Below are 21374 nucleotides of genomic sequence, written 5' to 3' on the forward strand. Positions count from 1 at the left end.
ATTTATTTTTGATACAGAGAGAGACAGAGCATGAGAGGGGGAGGGGCAGAGAGAGAGGGAGACACAGAATCTGAAGCAGGCTCCAGGCTCTGAGCTAGCTGTCAGCACAGAGCCTGACGCGGGGCTCGAACCCACGAACGTGAGATCTGACCTGAGCCGAAGCCGGCCGCTCAACCGACTGAGCCACCCAGGCGCCCCTCATGGCCTTTTTTTAATGTTCAAATTTATCTGAGACTGGCAAGAGCTTAGTGTACGAAAGATACAAAGTGCAGCGGGGGTCAGTTCTCTGCCTGTATTCATAACATAGGAAGTCGTAGACACTACCGTTTAAGTTAACATTCTAGAGATTTTATCTGCCAAAATCATAAACATGACAGAATAATGCCACTTTCAAAACTATGCCATCCCTGCTTCAATATTTAAGTTTTTAATGATGCACATAGAAATATCCAGCTCAGAATCTGTGGATTAGTTTAAATCTAGAGAATGATAGATATATAATGTCTAAGAATTGGAGAGCCCTCTTTAATTCTTTATTTCATTACACTTTTAGTCATGGTGTCTGTTTTTCTTTTTCAGGGAAGTTTTGCTGAAAACCTTTCATTTCTTCTGGAAGCTTTAAAAAAAGGTAAATATTAGTATATTCAACCCATCTAAAGGTATTTTTTAGCTTTATTTTTTCCTTGCTTATAAAGGTGATACGTGCTTTTACAAAAAATAAAGAAACGTAAAAAAAAAAATGACTACAATCCCATGGCTGTTATAATGACTATCCCAATTGACATTTGGTTTCATGTTTGTATTCACCTGCAGTATATCACTGATACAGATGGACACAATTTTGTGTAAGATTAAAATAATTTTCCATATTGTATAACCTTTCTCTTCTTACTTAATGGTGTGTTGTGAGCATCTTCCTGTATCAGTAGTGAGCTACACCATCATTTTTACAGTTCTCATAGATTTTGTTTTGTAAATTAATTATACTTTAAATATAATAAACTGTAAGTTATTAATCACCAGTTCTGGACTTTCTGACTTTGTACAATTAGAAAGAAATGCTCAGATTATCATTTAGATATTTCCTGGGGTAAAGTTTCATGAGTAAAAGTATTTAAAAGTATAAATATAACCACACTATCCTAGAAGTTCCATTTTCTAAACATATTTAAAAGTACCTTTTCTTTCACAACTTTTTTTCAGTTATTATTTTTCATGTTTGCCTAAGAGAAAAATACATTTCTTAGTTTAATATGCATAATTTTGGTGTTAATGATGATCATCACTTCATACTTTTATTGGGCATTGGTATTTCCTGGTTTATATATATTCTCTTGGTTCTTTTGCCTTATTTTGGTGGTGTTTACCTTGTGCCCATTCATGAGAATTCTTGCACTTGTTTTTCTCTTAAATTTGGTTTGGACTTTCTGCTGAAAAGAAGTTTTAAATTTTTTTACATAGTCAAAATTTTTCTCTTCAGATTTTGAAGACATTCACTTAATGTTTTCATCTAATATGTATATTTATAATTCGGTGAGAATTTATTTTGAATAAGGTATAAAGTTGAATAAAGGTATAAACCTTGTATAAACCACTTTTCCCCATTGATTTGTAATGGTATAATTGATCAAATACTAAATTTTTATACTATGTAGGTTTGTTTATAGTCTTTTTAAGTAGTCCTTGTGCTTTTCAGGCCATGTAGGTTACTGTATATGTTTTATTATCTGTTAAGTGTCCCCTTATCAGATTTTCTTTTCACTTGTTTATGTACATATAAGGCCTTAACCTTTAAGGTAATAGTGATTCATCTATTAAAATAGTTTCCCTCATTGTAATGAGAAAAATAAAATCACAGAAACATGTTGTACTTTCCCCTGTTGGTGAAATATTAAAATTGTGGTGGCAGGGCTCAAAAAAAATTGTGGTTAGAAGGAGTTAAAGCGACTGTGGTTGAATTTCATAGTTGAACAATTTATTTATAAAAATTTTAGGCACTCGGAATGATAACACTTTGTATTTCTGCTAACTAAACAAGTCTGTTTTGAAGCAAAAGTTTTGTTCCTAAGTTAGTGACTCCCTTTATTATTAATCCCAAAATGTTTTGGTCTAGGTGGGTGTTAAGAGATCCTTGTCAGTTTTCTGAAGATAAAAGATTATGTTTACATAATATAAAAAACAGTGGTCTAATCATTTAAATAATGTTCTTAAGTTTTTATTAGTAAACTACTAGAATCTGGTAAATAGACTGTGAACTATTTGAGGGAAGTAAGGGTTATCTGGTCCTGTGAATAATTTTTTTGTTGAATAAATGTATACACACTGTTAAGTGTCCTACCCAAAGTAGATTTTCAAGAATTATTTGTTGAATTGAGTTTTAACAACTAAAATGTAGCGAATAATTAGAAACTCTTAAGAAAGTTTGATATAATTGCTTATTAATATAAAACTCTTATTTTACCTTAGGTGACAGGTCTAGTAGTTGCCCAGTGATCTTCATATTAGATGAATTTGATCTTTTTGCTCATCATAAAAACCAAACACTCCTCTATAATCTTTTTGACATTTCTCAGTCTGCACAGACTCCAGTAGCAGTTATTGGTCTTACATGTAGATTGGTAAGTTTTTCTTTCTATTAAAAAATTGACTATAATATTTAGATAATTAAAGCTTAATTACTGACATAGTCACATATGTAAGTGATTCTATTAAGCATTTTTTCAAATGTGTTTCATCAGTGCCTGGTGCATTTATCCTACTTTTTAGCTCAGATTGAAGGAAACAATTATTCACATATACTCATAAACTAATACCTCCCTCTCTTCAGTGGAATTACTGAATAAAAAAGACTATGCTAGTATAATTTCTACATTAGCAAGTGAAAAGAAAATGAAATAATCTAACCATATTATAAAAATTGCTAATAGTTGGTACTTTTATATTTAAGATTCCTCCCATATTTGGATAATGCTTGGAATTGAGTAGAAATGATACTATCCTGGAGCACCTAGGTGGCTCAGTTGGTTAAGCGTCTGACTTCGGCTTAGGTCATGATCTTGTAGTTCATGGGTTCAAGCCCCGTATAGGGCTCTGGGCAAACAGCTCAGAGCCTGGAGCCTGTTTCAGATTCTGTATCCCCCCCCTCTCTGCTTCTCCCCCACTCCTACTCGGTCACTCTCTCTCAAAATTAAATAAACATTAAAAGTATTTTTTAAAAAATGATACTATTCACTGTCTGTAACTACACATCTTGAGAAATGGAAGGGATTACTTCTATCCAGCTGTTACAGTACATAGTGGTGTTTTTGCTCCTTGGGAGGATTTTAGAATGATTTTAACCGTAGTCTCATTGTTACTATCACATTACTTTGTGAAGATTCTTTACATGTTGAACCCTATGCACCTTCAGATGGCTACACAGGCCTTTTTTTGTTTATCTTCGTTTACATTATAAACTTTATTACTGAATTCAGATAAAACTGGTATTTAAGGGTCATATGCCTGCCATGAGTCTGTTGTTTTCATCCTTCCTTTCCCTCCTGCATTCTTGGCAGCCTTGTATGTATGAGGCCCATTCACTTCTTTTCCTTTCCTGCAGCTCTTTGTTTTTTAGGAAAGCGTAATGCTTAAATCATCTTTCAACAGTCCTTCTGCCAGTGTTGTTTTTCTGTGGAGTATCTTTCTTTATTTTCTTTTACCAATGCTCTAGAGTTTATGATATATGCCTTCATAATAAGCCTCCCTCATAGAACATCTGCTGGCCTTTATTTCTCCTTGCCAAAAGCAGCAGGTTGTACCACAGGAGTTAACAAAACCTCTTCTTGCTTAAAAAAAAAACCAAAAACCAAAAAACAAACAAACAAAAAAAACCTCTTTGGGGAGAGGTAGCAGTGGCAAATGTTACTGACCCAATGAAGGACCACTAAAGAATCAGCTGCTCCCTAGCAGTGTTATTGTAGTCCTTTAAAAATTCTATATGTATAATTCTCCAAGTATGTAGTTCAATTCTAAATATATCTATATGTCCATGTTTATAGGGAAGAAGTCAAAGTATGAGTGGATTGCTTTGCCAGCAAACAACCTCTTTTCTGTGGAAGTATTTTTTTTGTTACTATTCCCTTTATTCCCTTATTGCCAACTTCTGTCATTACTGTCCACCACTAAAATATCTTTTACTTCCACCTCTTTCTTTTCATTCCCAAGTTCAGACTCTTAATTATTGGTTGCAAAGAGTGTTGTTTCCACTACCTTTTAATCACCTACCTATATGGATGAACTAGACCTGCTCCTTGGTAGAAAATAAATTTATAATACTGCTGTTTCCAAACTTAACTTCCATTTCTTTTAATTATGCTAGCACTGTGGTTTTCTTTAACCTGTTAAAAACATTCCAGGTTTTTTATTCTCCTTCTCCCTTCCAACTCCAAGCTATTAGTCTTTTCTGTCTTCCTTTTCAGACTAACCATGATCCCATGTTGATCACTTGAATTCTTTCAAGCTCTATATGATTGGTTTCTCAGTCTAGTAATTATGAAAATCATCTGGGTAGATTTAAAAATCCCTATTTTAGGGCCTCACCAGAGCATTTTTTAAACTTTTTTTTACTATAGAAAATTTACAGTAAGCCTGATTCCTAACTTCATAAGGAAAAATACAGGTAGTTTCTAAAATCTCACTGTAAAAAGACAAAAGACAGAATAACTTACCAGTGTCCTGCGTGTTCCTGCCAGTTTCCTCTCCTCTAGCTTGTTCTTGTAGTTCAGCATGCTTCAGCTTGTATTTACAGGTAGTTTCATGAACTGAACTTTTCTGCATTACATATACTGTTTCTTGAGTCTTTGTTACATAAAACAATCAAGATGTTTAAATTTTCAGGAATGTAATAATCTTACTACATTTTACTATTTTTTTAATCTGAATTTTTCATAGAATGTATGCAATTCCTTACTGAAATTTCTGGTGATGGGACACCTGGGTAGCTTTGTCAGTTAAGCATCCAACTCTTGATTTCGGTTCAGGTCATACTCTCATAGTTCGTGAGACCGAGTCCATGTTGGGCTCACCACTGTGCCCCTCCCCCACTCACATTCACTCTCAAAATAAGTAAATTTTTAAAAATTACTGGTGTTGCTGTGACATAGAACTATTCAATAATAGTCATATATTTTTTTGCAATTATTGTTGGCCTTAGAATGTTAAAGATTAGCTGATAGTAGCAAAGTATGTAAAAGTCATGATATCACCAAGCAACCAATGCTTAGAAGGGGATTAATAAAAGTAGCTTGTATAATAACAAAGAAATCAAGGGAATGATTTGAGGTTTTGGAGGCTTGCACAAGTTTTCGTGCTTAATTATGTATTATAGGGTAAAGATTGTTAATTATAGGTGATTGTTCAAATATATATACTTCTAATGTTGGTATGTTGTTTTTTAAAAACATGCATCTTATATGGATTTTTTTGTTGTTGTTTTTAAGGATATTTTGGAACTCTTAGAAAAACGAGTGAAGTCACGATTTTCTCACCGGCAGATACATTTAATGAATTCATTTGGTTTTCCACAGTATCTTAAAATATTTAAAGAACAATTATCTCTACGTACAGAATTTCCAGACAAGCTCTTCACTAAGAAGTGGAATGAGAGCATTCAGGTAACTTGAACAGAGGCAATAATACTAAAGTAATTTTTGTGCTTTGGTATACCATTGAAAGCAATAAAAACCTACAAATTTAAAAAAATTTATAGATTATCACAAAGCCTCTAATATTACTGTGGCATAGAACTGCATTAATACAAATTATAGACTTACGTGTATGCGCGTGTGTGTGTGTGTTTTAAAGGCAATTGAAATGTTATATCCTAAATTTTTTTTCTCAAAAGAACTTGAAGGAAATTTTTGTTGAGATTTTTGTTTTATTTACATCTGGCTTATTTTACATTATAGGTTATTATAAAAATTTTATTTTCTTTATTTACAAGTTTAGCAATAGTTTAGCTTAGTGGTTCATCACTATCCAGTGTGGATTTTTTTCTTTTCTAGTTCTCAGTTGTATCCTTTATCTCATTTGGGTCTAATTAAGTCAAGTAAGGCTTGACATCTCTGGTTGTATTGTCTATGTTGTAAACCCTGGAACCCTGAGGTTCCAGATGGTCTTAGCTATCAAGGCACGTTCACATGTTGATTTAAAGGTTTGCTAATAAACTTTGTGGACTCCATAAATTTACATACACTTAAATTGAATAGCCTGACTTAAATAGGCCATTGTCATATCAACTCAGCATACTAGCATCAGTTTACCTTATGCTGACAAGAGTTTTCAGGGGCATCTGGGTGGTGCAGTTGGTTAAGCGTCTGACTCTTGATTTCAGCTCAGGTCATGATCTCATGGTTCATGGGATACTTTGGATTTTACTTTCGCTTTAGAGTCTCTTTCTCCCTCACTCTCTCTGCCCTTCACCCCCCCCCCCCCCCGTCTCAAAATAATTAATGTAACATTAAATAATTTTCACTTGGCAGGATGAAGGGAGAGAGCATATGCCAGGATTGTATTTAATAACTAAATTGAAAAACTATTGCTGAATAGATCCCACATGGTAGAATCTTTCAAAAGTATGGTTCTTATGAAGGTGGAAAATAATAAAGTCCTTAGTTTTAAAAGAATTTGGAGGGGAGCCTGCATGGCTCAGTTGGTTAAGCAACTGACTCTTGGTTTTGGTTCAGGTCATGATCTCACAGTTTGTGAGTTCAAGCCCCATATCAGGCCACAAGCTGACAGTGCAAAGCCTGCTTAACATTCTCTCTCTGCTTCTCCCCCATTCCTCTCCCCCTCCCTCCCTTCTCTCTTTGTCTCAGAAATAAACTTGAAACTAAAAATAAATTAATTTGGAAAAACTGAACTATAGTATTAAATACTGATGCCAATAGATCTTTGTATAGTTAAATTTGCACAGTATGTTCACTGGCTTTAAAAAATATCATTTTATGTCAAAGTAATAATGATTTATTTATTTTGTAATTTCAAGATTTTATTTAAATTCTAGTTAACATACAGTGTAATATTACTTTCAGGTGTAGAATCCAATGATTCATTACATACATACAATATCCAGTGCTCATCACCAGTGTCCTGCTATCATCACCCATTTTACCTTCACACCTCTATTCCCTCCAGCAACCCACAATTTGTTCTCTATAGTTAAGAGTCTGTTTTATGATTTGCCTCTCTGGAATGAAACTGGACCACTTTCTTACACCATAGACAAAAATAAATTCAAAATGGATCAAAGACCAAATGTGAGACAGGAACCATCAAAATCTTAAAGGAGAACACAGGCAGTAACCTCTTTGACATCAGCTGCAACAACTTACTAGTATGTCTCCTGAGGCAAGGGAAACAAAAGCAAAAATGAACTACTGGTACTTTATCAAGATAAAAAGCTTTGGCACAGTGGAAGAAATAATCAGCAAAACTAAAAGGCAAACTATGGAATGGGTTGATATTTACAACCCATTGTGCAAATGGAGAAGATATTTGCAGATGACATCTGATACAGGGTTAGTGTCCAAAAACGTAAAAACATCAAATGCAACATTCATAAAGCAAAGACATCTTCTTTTCCAAAGAAGACATACAGATGGCTAACAGACACATGAAAAGATGCTCGAGCATCCCTCATCATCAGGGAAATACAAATCAGTACCACAGGGAGATATCACCTCATACCTGTCAGAATGGCTAACATTAACAACACAGGAAACAACAGATGTTGGTGAGCATTCAAAGAAAGGGGAGCCATCTTACACTGTTGGTGGGAACACAAACTGGTGGAGCCCCTCTGGAAAACAGCATGGAGGTTCCCCAGAAAGTTAAAAATGGAACTACTTTATGATCCAGCACTACTAGATATTTACCCAAAGTATACAAAAATACTGATTCAGGGGACACCAGATGGCTCTGTCAGTTAGGCATCTAATTCTTCATCTCAGGTCTTGATGTCGGGGTCTTGAGTTCAAGCCCTGTGTTGGGCTCCACACTGGGCATGGAGCCTACTTTAAAAAAAACTGACTCAAGAAGTGATGATAAATTTACTCTTGAATATCAATACCAAATTAAATGTGAGAACTTTGCATTTATTTTGCTCTTAAAACAATTTTTTAATTTTTTCCTGGCTTTGCTGAGCTATAATTGATAAAATAAAAATTACGTATATTTTAGGTATACAGCTTGGTGTTTTGTTATACAAATACAAATGGAAATGCCACAATAGCGCTACATAATGTATCCATCACTCCACTAGTTACCATTTTATTTCTCTTCTTTTTCCTTTTTCCATTTTCCTGTTGTGGGAGGAGGTGAGAACACTTATGATCTATCTTCTTAGCAAATTTCAAGTGTACAATACTGTATTGTTTATCATAGTCACATTTTTACTATTACTGTATCTCCAAAATTTATTCATCTTGCATAACTAAAACTTGATTTCTTGTTTTGATTATAAAATATAGTCTGCTATGTAAGTACTGTTTATTTGGGTACTTTTCATTTTTTTAATTAAAAGTTCACCACACAGGGGAGCACCTTACTGGCTCAGTTGGAAGAGCATGTGACTCTTGATCTTGGGGTCATGAGTTTGAGCCTCACATTGGGTATAGAAATTACTAAAAGGTCACTGAGTAATTTAACCAGTGCATGGGAATAAATACATAGTAAAAGGTGCAAGTTGCAGGCCGCCTGGATGGCTCAGTTGATTAAGTGTCCGACTCTTGATTTTGGCTCAGGATCCCAGAGTCATGGGATTCAAGCCCCATGTTGGGGTCCACACTGAACTTGGAACTTGCTTAAAATTCTCTCTCTCCCTTTCCCTCTGCCCCTCTGCCGTGTTTGCAGTAATTGTCTCTTAAAAAGAAAAAAAAAAGTACAAGTTTCCCTTACATCCATGCCCATTCTCCCTCCTTTTAGTACAATTATTTGATTTATAGCATTTCAAACATATACATACTAAAGTTGTTTTTACATAAATGGTTCAAATTTTGCATATTACTCTTTGCTTTACCTTTCCCATTTTGTTCTGATAGATACTTTTGTATTATTCTTCTTAGTTTAACAATACAGAATTGTATGCAAAAATGGTTGACTTTATCCTTAAAATTCATATATTGTGCTATGATAGAATTAAGTGTGGGTTGTCCCTTGTACCATTCTCCCCAAATTAACCTCATCTGGGACTCAGATACTTGTTAGCTCAGGAAAGTTTTATGACACTGTATCTTATTTTAAGCTTCTGTTCTTTAGGAACCCTTTATATTTGGTACTCCCACATTGTCCCTTTCCTTTAACAGGTCTGCAGTGGATCAGAGTTCTGGATCTTTTGCCTCTTAATCCACTCTTCAATGCCTCACAGACTTTCACCTTTTACAGTTACAAGACATTTGAATGCAGTCTTTCATAGTATTTAAATGTCTTTGCTTTGCCAGATCTTCTATTATTTCTATCTCTACTTCCTGTTTTTTCCAAAGATGAACTGCATAGCCCAAGTTGTACTGTGGTGTCATTCATCTTTCTGTCCTTCCCAGCTATATGACATTCTGTGCGTCTGAGTGGGTGTAAAAGGAAGTAGATGATAAGGGTTACTGGTGAAGCATAATTCTGGGAGATTTGGAAAATGGTAAGCATGTGGTAGGAGGATGGCAAACCCTTAAGCTTTTGGTTATTTTTTGCTGATTCTGTATCACTGAATTTAGGGGCAGATGGTAGAAATGAATGTGAGAAGATAGAAGACTAGTCTCTCTTTTTTTCTTTTTACAACTTTGCAGTTCTTTAATAAGGTGGAACTAGTATGACTGGAGTTAGTTCTGGAGTTTTCTTCCCTTTATCCTCATCCTCAATTGCCACTTACCTTTGGTGTGCTACTCGATAAGCTTCATTTAAAAAAATATGTCAGCACCATGGCCAGAGGCCCTGTCCAGTAAGAGGGGAGGGCAGCATTGAGGGAGCTATCCTGTCTCTCAGTACTGACTATCCAGCAAGTTTTTCTGATTCCCACATTAAAGCCAAAGCAATGCTATAGATAACAGGTTGCCTATGGAATCTCATCCAAGAAATATATTCAGGATAAAGTTGAACCTAGATATCCTGCCTAATTTGAATGTTTATTGTAGCCTTACCCCAAATGAATCAAATAAGTTAAGCAGAGTGAACACCATCTCAGCATGGCAGTATAAGAGAAATTCCTGTAAAAGAGCATTTAAAAGGACCATAACTAATTCTCCTCAAAGGAAATTCCCCCAGAGTACTATAGCTAAGTTCAAGGAACTTAGCCACTCTCGTAACCTTTCCTGTTTAGTTAACAGAAGGTGAGAAGATTTAGCAGGAACTGACCAGGAGATAAATGAAACTCAGAGTTACGTGACTACTCATTTTCTGTCAGTATGCCGTAATCTTCTTACATTGCTCATGCTGTTCCCTATAGCCGGAATGCTTTCTTTTTAGACTATTGACTCATACATATAGATTAATCATTCTTTGTCAATGCTTTACCTTGTTTTTCCAAATACAGTAACTCACTCTCTGTTGTGTTTTGTGCTGAATTTTGGTCATCCCACTGGTATTACTATGGTTTCCCTTTCTAGACTGGAAAGTTTGGGATAATAAGGATAGTTTTACTTTTGTGTATATTTAATTAAAGGGATAAGAAGAAAATTAATAGACTGGAAATTTCATTTTGATCTAATTTGATCTTTGTATTCTACAAATAAAACCAACCCATATTTAATAGTAAATAAATATTAGATAGCATTAATGAGCTATATCAACCAGTGAGGCACCACATTATAGTTTGGTTTTAAACTGCCTAGTTACTTACCTGTTTTGATGGGTTTTTTCCTCCCCGCTAGTGTCTCACAGAAGATAGAAGTGTACGAGAAGTACTACAAAAGCATTTCAATGTCAGCAAAAACCTGCGGTCGTTACACATGCTATTGGTTTGTATTCATTTTATTTTTACCACTCATTTTCTTCACTAGGTAATTACATTTTGATGGGAACTGATTAAACCTACAGATAAATTTGGGGGGAGAATTAGCGTGATTACTACATTGAATCTTCTAATCCAGAATATAGTACATTTCTCCTTTTACTTAGGTTTTCTTTGATTTGTTTCATCATCATTTCATAATTTTAACCACACATATTTTGTATATGCTTAAAATGTATCCCTAAGTATTTCATTTTATTTGGGAATTATATTTTGTAAATATCTTGTTTTTAATTCTGTTTTCAACATGCTCACTGTTAGTATATAGAAATGTAAGTCTAATGGTAAGTTTATGGCTATTGGTATAATAAATGTCTGTGACTATTAAAATTATGGCTGCAGGTAGTTAAATATGTATAGATGCTTTAAAAAATAATTTGGCAAATTATTATTATTATTATAGAGAAACTCAGATGTGCAAAACAACATGTGCAAGATTGCTTACAGCAATCTTGGTTATAGTTGTAAATTAAAAAAGGAAATAACAGATATCTATCAATAAGTATCTGTGGTAGAAAAAGTGAATAAATTGGAATTATACCTCAACATGGATAAATTCTCAGAATAGATGTTCATTGACGAGAGTTGCATAAGTACAATATTGTATTTATATAAAACTTGAAAATTACACTGTGTCATCTAGGAATGTATACATAGGTACTGGAAGCTTAACAGCATGCTTGGTGTTTTGCATGAGGAAGAGTAGGTGTCCAACCAGGGGAAGAAATAGAGTAGATAAGATTATGTTTTATAAGCTGAGGGAGTGGTCATAAATATCCATTACATCATTCCCTTGCTTTTTTTTTTTTGTATGTCACAGACATTTTACAATGAAAGGGAAAACTTAAAGGTAAGAGTATGAGTAAAGGAAGGAGAGTTACTGTGTACCAGGTTCCCTCCCAAAAGGGGAGTGAAAACCAAGGATTTCCAAACTTTCTGTTCAACTAAGGACCCTGGGCCCAGGTTACCATGGGGGAGAATTTCTAGTATAACTGTTTCCCAAGTATAACATGGTACATAGTTACACTAAGAAATTATTCATTGTCTACCTGGAATTCAAATTTAACCTGTTGTCATACATTTTCATCTGCTAACTCTGCTTACCCTATGTAATGACTAAATTTAAATGTTATGAAAATTACACTTAAAGGAATTGTCAGATTGTTGGAAGGCCAAGTAGCTACATGAAAAATTGTCTTTAGGTATCATTTTGGTTTTTAATTTTTTTTCTTTTATGTACAGTTGAACATAAAGTAGGTAACTTTGGTCACTTAACACTAACCTGAACTGGTTAACTGGATAGTAAAAAAGTTTATACAAGTCACAGAGCTTCCTTTTGGTTTGGTCTAGGGCTTTGAATAAATACTTTGTTTTTTAATTGAAGTATAGTTGACATACAGTATTATGCTAGTTTCAGCCCCACAGCATAGTGATTTGACATTTTAACATGTTGCAAAATGCTCACCGTAAGTATAGTCACCATCATGTCACCTGATTTTCTGTTTCAAACCATTGTACCTGGAAAAGATGCTTAATATGATTTCAGTCTAATTAAATTTATTAAGACTTGTTTTCTGGCCTAACATGTAACCTGTCCTAGAGAATGTTCCACATAGACTTGAGAAGAATGTGTTTAGTGCTGCTTGGGGATGGAATGATCTGTATATATCTGCTAAATCCACCTGGTCTGGTGTGTTGTGTAAAGGTCCCCCGTTCCTTACTGGTTTTGTCTGGATAAGCTATCCATTGATGTAAGTGGGGTATTAAATTATAATTAACATAACTGTAAAATTATAGTATTATGGTCAGCTTTCCCTTCGTGTGTTAACACTTGCTTCATATATTTAGGTGCTTCTGTGTTGGATGCATATGTATTTACAATTGTTGTATCTCTTACTGGATTAATCCCTTTATCATTACCTCATGTCCTTTTTTGTGTCTTATTGCAGTCTGTGTTTTTTTAAGGTCTATTTTGTCTGATAGAAGCTTTGCCACCCTGGGTTTTTTTATTTGTTTTGTTTTTGTTTTTTCTTTCCCATTTTCATGGAGTATCTTTTTCCATCCCTTCACTTTCAGTCTGTGTATCCTTAGGTCTGAAGTGAGTCTTGTGTGGGCAGCATATAGATGAGTGTTCTGTTTTGTTTCATTTTTTAATCATTCAGCAACCTTATTTATGCCTTTGGTTTGGAGCACTTAGTCCATTGACATTAAAAGTGGTAATGATAGGTGTGTACTTATGGCCCTTGTGTTAATTGTTTCCTGGTTCCTTTTTGTAGTTTTCAGTTCTTTTCTTGCTCTCTTCCCTTGTGATTTGATAACTTTCTTTAGTATCATGTTTGGATTCCTTTCTCTTTAATTTTTGTGTATCTGTTTTAAGTTGTTGGGTTTGTGGTTGCCATTAAGTTTACACACACACACACACACACACACACACACACACACACACATATATCACACGATATATGTACGTATATATCACACTATGTTAATCTATTTTAAGTGGTGGTTGCTTAAATTTGAAAGCATTTTAAAAGCACTACATGTTAACTCTCCTCCCACTCCTACATTTTGTGTGTTTGGTCTCGTGTTTTACATCCTTTAATGTAGGCCTTAACTAATCGTAGATATAGTTCATTGTATTACTTTTGACTTTTAACCTCCCTACAAGGTTTATAAGTGATTGCTCTCCTCCTTTTACTGTATGTTTACTTTTACCAGTGAAATTTTTTTCAAAAAGTTTTTTTTTAATTCTTTTGAGGTCTTTTCATGTTTTGTGTAAAGAAGTGCCTTTAACATTTCTTGTAAGGCTAGTTCAGTGGTGATGAACCCCTTTAACTTTATCTTGGAAACTTTTATCTCTCCCTCAATTCAGGATAATAGTTTTGTTAGGTAGAATGTTCTTGGTTGTAGGTTTATTCCTTTTAGCATTTTGAATATTATGTGTCTTATTGTATCCTCCTTGGGTTCATCTTCTTTGGGGCTCTCTGCACTTTTTGGACCTGGGTGTCTGTTTTTTTTTCTCCAGGTTAAGGAATTTTTCAGCTATCATTTCTTCAAATAAATTTTCTATCCATTACTCTCTTTCTTCTCCTTCTGGGACCCTTTTAAGGTAAATGTTAGTGTGCTTGATGTCCTAATGATCCCTTAATGTATTCTCATTTTTTAAATTCTTTTCCCTCTTTGCTGTACAGCTTGGGTCCTTTCCATTACCCTGTTTTCCAATTACTGATCCATTCTTCTGCATCTCTAATTTATTGATTCTCTCTGGTTTATTTTTCATTTCAGTTATTGTGTTCTTCAGCTCTGATTGGTTCTTTTTTATAGTTCTTATCTCTTTGTTGAAGTTCTTGACGAGTTTATCCACTCATCTCCCAAGCTGAGTGGTCATCTTTATGACCATTATTTTTAAGTCCTTATCAGGCTGATTGCTTAATTAACTACACCGTTCTTTTTCTGAAGTTCTGTCTTTTTTCATTTGTAACATATTCTTCTGTCTCCTCATTTTGTGTCTGAATTTGTGTTTGTTTATATTAGGTAGGTCAGCTGCATATCCTGGTCTTAAAGGTAGTGGTCTTAGGTAGAAGGCATCCTTGCAGCCCATAAACACAATCCTTTCTGGTCACTAGAACCAGGAGCTTTCAGGGCTGTTTTCTGTGGACTGCTTGCACCTCCCTGTTGTTACCTGGCCACTGCTGCTGAGGGCACACTTGTCAGGGCTGGCTCCTGGCCCAGATAACTGCAGTGCCTCACCACAGCTACTGCGGGCATACCAGTGTGTGGAGGTGGAGCTGACCCCTGAGGCTGAGAGGGCAGGCTGCAGCTGCTGAGGGTAGGTGGGTAGAGCAGCCCCTGTGTGGCTGGTTGTGAGATCGATCCCACCATGACTCTTGCTTGCTGGTGGGTGGGGCTGGCTCCCTCTTTTCTTGAGTAGGACTCACTTGTAAGGGATACTTACTAGGTGGATGACTTGGGTAGGGTGGTTCCACAGGGGGATGCCCTTTGCGTGGATAGTGGTACTAATAAGATAGATGGCTGGCTGGCTCCTGCAAGCATCTAACTAGCTTAGCCAAAGGAAGACAAGAAAAGTAGCTCTGCCAACATTTCCATTCCCAAAGAAAGCTCCTACAGAACACTACTACTCCAGCACATACCTTAAATCGGTTAGTGTACTTTCATGTATGACCCAGACAGTTTTGAAACTTGCTGCCTCTGAGCAACTGAAGTTGTATATGGGCTCTGTAAGAATGGAGTGTCTGTTTCCTGTAACCCTCTGGCTCTCCCAGAATTAAGCCCCACTGATTTTTCAAAGACAGACATTATGGGGGCTCATCTTCCTGGTGCAGATACTCAAGGCAGAGAGTGCCTGCTGTGGGGCTTGAACCTGTCCTCAGGAAGGACCTCCACACCAGTGACATCCCTCTTGCTTGTGGGGCGCTGCACTGAGTATTTGGTTCCTACCCCAACCACATCTCTGCCTTCTTTAACTTTTGCAGTGTGGCATTTTAAAATATCTTCACCTGCTAGTTTTCAAGGCATTCACCGACTTGCTTTATATGTAGTTGCAGCCTTGATGTGTCCATGGGAGGAGGTGAGCTCAGATATTTCCCTACTCCATTTTCCCAAAAAATCAGAATAACCTTTGAATAGTAATCTTACCTATTTTGGATCTCTTCTCCTTGCCTTACTCCTTTTTAAATGCTTTTCTTTTGAGGAATGTAAGTAAGATATGCAAAGGGGAAGAAGTAGAGAGAGTAACAAGAACTTTTTTTAATGCTCTACATTTGTAGACCTAACCGGCACTGGTACTGTAATACTGTATTTTAGTAGAGCTAAGCAAGAGAAATCTTTCCCAAACAATGAGTACTAACTCTCAGACTCCAAAGTAAGAAGCTTTCTTCAGTAGTATTTCCAGAATGCCCAAGTAAATATGTAAATCTTTTTTCTAACCCACATTTTCCTAGATGCTTGCTTTAAGTCGTGTAACCACATCACACCCGTTTATGACTGCAGCAGACCTGATGGAGGCACAGCAGTTCTGTAGCATGGACTCTAAAGCAAATATCGTACATGGTGAGAAACTTGCTTGGTTGATTTTTTAGAAGTTTATATAATTGAATTCTTTCAAAATTATGCTTAACATTGGGTACAATACAGACTACTTTTATATCCATACAGCCTTTAACTCAACCCTGCAAAAGGTATTATCACTCCCATTTAAAGTGAAAGAAGCTTGATGCTCGTGTCTCCCTTGCTATGTTGGAAGTCCAGCTAAGACTGTACTGCAGGCATTCACATTGCATCAAGTACTACTAGAGAGCGCTGGCTCTTAACCATTTTGGGTTCCATATCCCTTTTAAGAATCTAATGAATTTTCTTCTTGCTACCAAAAGAAACCCTTTAGATATACTTTCCAAATGTTTAGAGCTTCTCTCAATAATCAGGGAGCCTGTGTGATTTAAAACATAATAATTGTCGTTTCAGTTTATGTTTACTGTGGGCCATATGATAAGTGCTTGTTGATATTCTCCGTCATCTCTGTAAGTTTAAGAAGATCCATAATTTGCTTATATGAAAGCTAAGCCCAGGAAGGTTGAGTTAGCGTGCTTAGGATTGTATAAGTCATTGTGACTGAAACACACTTGAACCTGGGGGAGGTCTTGATCTCCTGCCCCTCCTCAGAACAATGTCTTTCACTTCATCATTCTCTTTAGAGGACAGCTGTTTCAATCTTAGGGATCTGTGAATAAACTACAACTCATACTCTGTTTCCCTTTTACTATAGGTCTGTCAGTCTTGGAAATCTGTCTTATAATAGCAATGAAACATTTAAATGACATCTATGAAGAGGAACCCTTTAATTTTCAAATGGTCTATAATGGTGAGATGAGACTTCAGTAGTTTTTTTCTGACTCTCCTTCACTGCTTATTTGAAAGTGTTAATGTTGTTGTTGCTTTCCGTACAGAGTTTCAGAAGTTTGTTCAAAGGAAGGCCCATTCTGTTTATAATTTTGAGAAACCTGTTGTCATGAAGGTAAGATTTAAGTTCATGTTATTTTTCTGATGTCACATATATTTTTATATCAAGTTTTATTGTATGTATCATAGTTACACTCGTATTACTTATGAAACATTAGCTTTTGCCATAGGATTTTTTTATGCATAACTGACGAAAATTATCTCAAAATGAAATGTTTGAATAGTTCCAAAGAAAGCAGCCAGTTGTTGCCCAGTTTGTGGGAGCATACCGCCCTCTACTGTCTGTCTCTAGCACTGCATCCTGCAAAGAACTATATTATAGTTCATCAAATGCATCAATGAAACTCTATCCTTTTGCAGTCCAAGGGTTGGATTTATAATCTTGGCAATAGAAAGACAAAAATTCTAATATTAGCCATTAAGAAGCTAAGGGACAAAACCTGCTGATATAGTGAGGACATAAAAATTGTTATTAGGGGGTAAGTTTTAAAACTTGAGGAACTCTGTTAGAGCATACCAATGTCCACTAGAAATCTGTGAGCCAAAGTGCAATTTTGGATTTTTTAGTAGCAATAAAAAAAGTAAACATGAAATTAATTTTAATTATAAGTTTTATTTAACCTAATATACAAAAACATTTTAACCTATGATCAGTGTAGAAAAGTATTAATATTTTTCTGTTTTCTTTTGTATTAAATTTTTAGAACTTTATGTGTGTTTACACTTAAAACACACCTTAATTCACTAAATATTCATTGGAAATATTTGCTCTTTAGATTCTTTAAGATTTATAGCTGAGGAAGTAGATTTACATTCTGAAATTATTCCAAGCTAACTTAAAATTTTCTAACCAACTTGACTATCAATTTTTAAATTAAACTTAATTATTTAATTAAATACAATTTAAAACCATGTTCCACAAATAGTAGGATCCCTTACTGGACAGTGCAGCTCTACAGTACTTTCTGAGAAAAGGCATTTTTTTCCTCTCTCTTATATATATATATATATATATATATACACATACATACATACATACATTTTTTTAACATTTATTTGTTTTTGAGAGACAGAGAGAGACAGATCATGAGTGGTGTAGGAGGAACAGAAAGAGAGGGAGACACAGAATCTGAAGCAGGCTTCAAGCTCTGAGTTGTCAGCACAGGGCCCAATGTGGGGCTTGAACCCACAAACCATGAGGTCATCACCTGAGCCCAAGTTGGACAATTTACTGACCGAGCTACCCGTGTGCCCCTTGTTTGTTTTTTAAAAGCAGTGGACCCATAAATCTTTAATCATTCTTTGTAGCCTTAATCTAGGTCTTAATTTTATTTCTTCTACCAACTAAAAATTGTGAGTACAGAGCATTGCCATTTCTTCAAAACAACAGGAAAAGTGTTCAGCGTACAAGAGGTTGGCTTTTTTCCCCTTTCCTAATGTCCACATATTTGTCTGATAGTCATAGTTTATGGGGATTATATGAGTAGAAAAGGTTAAATGAGCGTTTAAATTCTTATGAGTAATTTTGTAGCTGCTTGTTTCTACATTTTAAATAAAATATTTTGCTGCCTAGAAATATTTTAAATCTCAATTTTATTCAGTCCCAATAATATCTGCAGCCATTTTCTAATTTTCAGAAATAATTGGTGTCTGAGTTATTTTTCTTTTCATTCGAAGAATTTTTATGATTCATAAAGTATATTCCATTGATACTTTTTCACAGTGTGGTTGTAAGCATAGAAAGTTCCAGAACTTTTTTCAATGTGTCAATATTTACTAGTTAGTAATCATTATTTAACTATTTCTTTTTATCATTCACTAATAAAATTCCTAAAACGATAATCAAGGTTAGAAAAGACATAATACATGGATGTGAGAGGTGAGAAGAAACAGTAAACAACACTATCAGGGGGAAAGATGGAAGAAAGGGACTTTTTTACATGTTGTGGCATCAGATTTTGGATTCTTAGAACTAAAACCCCTTCTTTTATATTAAGTACTAGCAGGTGTTAGATGTAGAATGAGGTTTGGAAGAAAGACCATATTGTACAGACCAAATTGGAGCGTGCCCTGTTCACATTCAGCAGTGCAGGGACAGAACACTGTGTTGACTCTGCTTCACATGATACATGGAGTTTTTATGAGATTGATGAGAGTTGTTTTTGAACCCTCCCGATTTCTGTGCAGTTTGGTTTTCCTGGTACTCTGTTCTACAACTGACCACAACCCTTATTGTTCTCTGGATTAATGCTGTTATTTGCTCCTCCTATTCAACTTAAACTATTTCTTTCATCTTTCAGGCTTTTGAACACTTACAACAATTAGAGTTAATAAGGCCCATGGAAAGAACTTCAGTAAATACACAGAGAGAGTACCAGCTGATGAAACTACTTTTGGATAATACTCAAATTATGAATGCTTTGCAGAAATACCCCAACTGTCCTACAGATGTTAGGCAGTGGGCAACATCCTCACTAAGCTGGTTATGAATATGACCAGGGCTTCAGTTACGGAGTTTCAGGCATACTTCTCTAAGGAACTAAAAGCTATTGTCCTTTAATAAGATATGTTATTACATTTTTTATATTTATAAAATTGTATTTTTGTATTTATCAGAAACTGTTATACATATATAGGTATTGGCTATGTCTTGCCTTTGAATCATGAACAGTTACATGATTTATAATTCCAGTGATTTAGATTATATTGTAAGAGTTCAAAGAAATAAATGTGACTGTTTTAGGAAACGAACCATATGCTTATTTAACACTTGTCAAAATATTTATGTGGTATATGTATTTGAAGAGTTCATTCCAACAAGCAGCCAAGTGTTTTTTACAAACCCTAAGCAGAAAAGAAACAATGGTAAGAGTTGAGGTATAATGATGAGTAATCTTTTGGTCCAGTGGGAAGTGCTGCATTGATTTTCTCTATCCATGGAATTTTTGGTTTCTATCCCAGACCCAGATTTTCTAGCTCAAGAGAGTGACCAGTTTGGCCAGAAGATGGTTCACATGGAAGAAAAAAGAGGAAAGTTTGAATTTTCCTCCAGGCTTCTCAAAAAGTGGTACTTACTCATATCATCTATCCCTTGTAGAATTTTTTAACAGGCATATTCTTGGACCTGTCATAGGCCCAAAGATCAGAATTTAGAATTTGTCTTTTTAAAAGGGACTTTAGGAAATACTTGGAAAAACACTTCCACCATTAATGTAAGTGCTTGGCACTATCAGCTAAATTTATTTGTGTCAAAAAGTAAATCCCTAAAGGGCATGTGGAAATGCTCATCTCATAAATTCAGGTCGTCCAGGAACTAATACAGGTATATTTTTAAAATGAAATTTAATAAGTGACATTCTTTATTCAAGAATATTTAATTACCTGTTGTTTTCATGGAAAGTTTACAATGCTTGTATAGTTCATAAGCCTTTAAATATGAAACGCCCTGTGATAGTCAGGTGCTGTTGAGAAGACTAACATAGTAGTGGCAGTGTTCAGATCACAAAGGTAGAGAATGATGGACAGATCCTGGAATTCAACTCAGGTTTGACTGACACCAAAGCCCCCACCGTCAAGAGCTAAAACGCATTAACAAGTTCTTGGCACATATGCTTTTAAAGTATGCTCTAAGAAATGATTTATCTGGTTTTTAAGAAATAACAGATAAAGAATGGAATATAAAATTTCTGTGCGTAAAAGTAGCTCTTCAGTTCAAACTATTTTTTGCAGACATAGCTGGTCCTTCCCTGCCTTCTAAGTCTTCAGATCATTTACTTTTCAGCAGTGTCTCAGTAAAGGTAAGGCTTGCATACTGGTTCTATGCAATAGTCTACAGATTTTTAGGGGATATTTTGCCAAAGTACTTAGCATGATAGAATGACTATTACTAGAAGCAAGGATTTTTCACTTGAGCTTAAGTTTTCTCTTTAAAAAATTTTTATGAACTATTTTAGGGAAGTACTATCTGCCTTAAAGGCACTCACGGTGAAAGCACCTAAAGAACTTGATTTGAAGATTGCAAATTAGTAGCTTTTTTTAACTGCCACTAAAAGGCTGGAAGCTCTCATCTGCCTTCTGGATACATAAGACCTACAGAAGCTCCGTCAACATCCAGGTATACAGATTATATATTTATGTATATAACATATATATCATTTAAGAAACAGTTCTTAATAGCAAATTGGAAAAAATAGGTTAGCAAAGGTCATACAAATCTTATGCCTATAGTAGAAAGGCATTTTTTGAGAGTAGGAGTGTTGATATTCCCTTTTCCATATTCCCTAATATAAAGAAACTACGATGTACTGGAAAAACATTAAGGTTCATCTCTTAAGTTGCTTAAAACGTCATCAATTAAAAAAAA

The 21374-nt window shown here is 35.1% G+C and overlaps 1 protein-coding gene across 4 annotated transcripts in view; it reads left to right on the forward strand.

Annotated features, from left to right (window-relative positions):
• ORC4 (origin recognition complex subunit 4) overlaps nt 1-19762 on the forward strand; it is an 85599-nt gene extending 65837 nt beyond the window's left edge. For all 4 annotated transcript variants that reach the window (XM_029934626.1, XM_029934624.1, XM_029934627.1 and 1 more), the window contains 8 exons: nt 580-628; nt 2467-2618; nt 5478-5651; nt 10896-10982; nt 15997-16105; nt 16818-16913; nt 16999-17066; nt 19312-19762. In XM_029934626.1, the coding sequence (XP_029790486.1) occupies nt 580-628; nt 2467-2618; nt 5478-5651; nt 10896-10982; nt 15997-16105; nt 16818-16913; nt 16999-17066; nt 19312-19500 (924 nt within the window). In that variant the 3' untranslated portion in view covers nt 19501-19762. The remainder of the gene's footprint in view (nt 1-579; nt 629-2466; nt 2619-5477; nt 5652-10895; nt 10983-15996; nt 16106-16817; nt 16914-16998; nt 17067-19311) is intronic.
• Nucleotides 19763-21374: the final 1612 nt, after the last annotated feature.

The sequence above is a fragment of the Suricata suricatta genome, chromosome 3 (genome assembly GCF_006229205.1).
Source record: "Suricata suricatta isolate VVHF042 chromosome 3, meerkat_22Aug2017_6uvM2_HiC, whole genome shotgun sequence".
Classification (NCBI taxonomy): Eukaryota; Metazoa; Chordata; class Mammalia; order Carnivora; family Herpestidae; genus Suricata; species Suricata suricatta.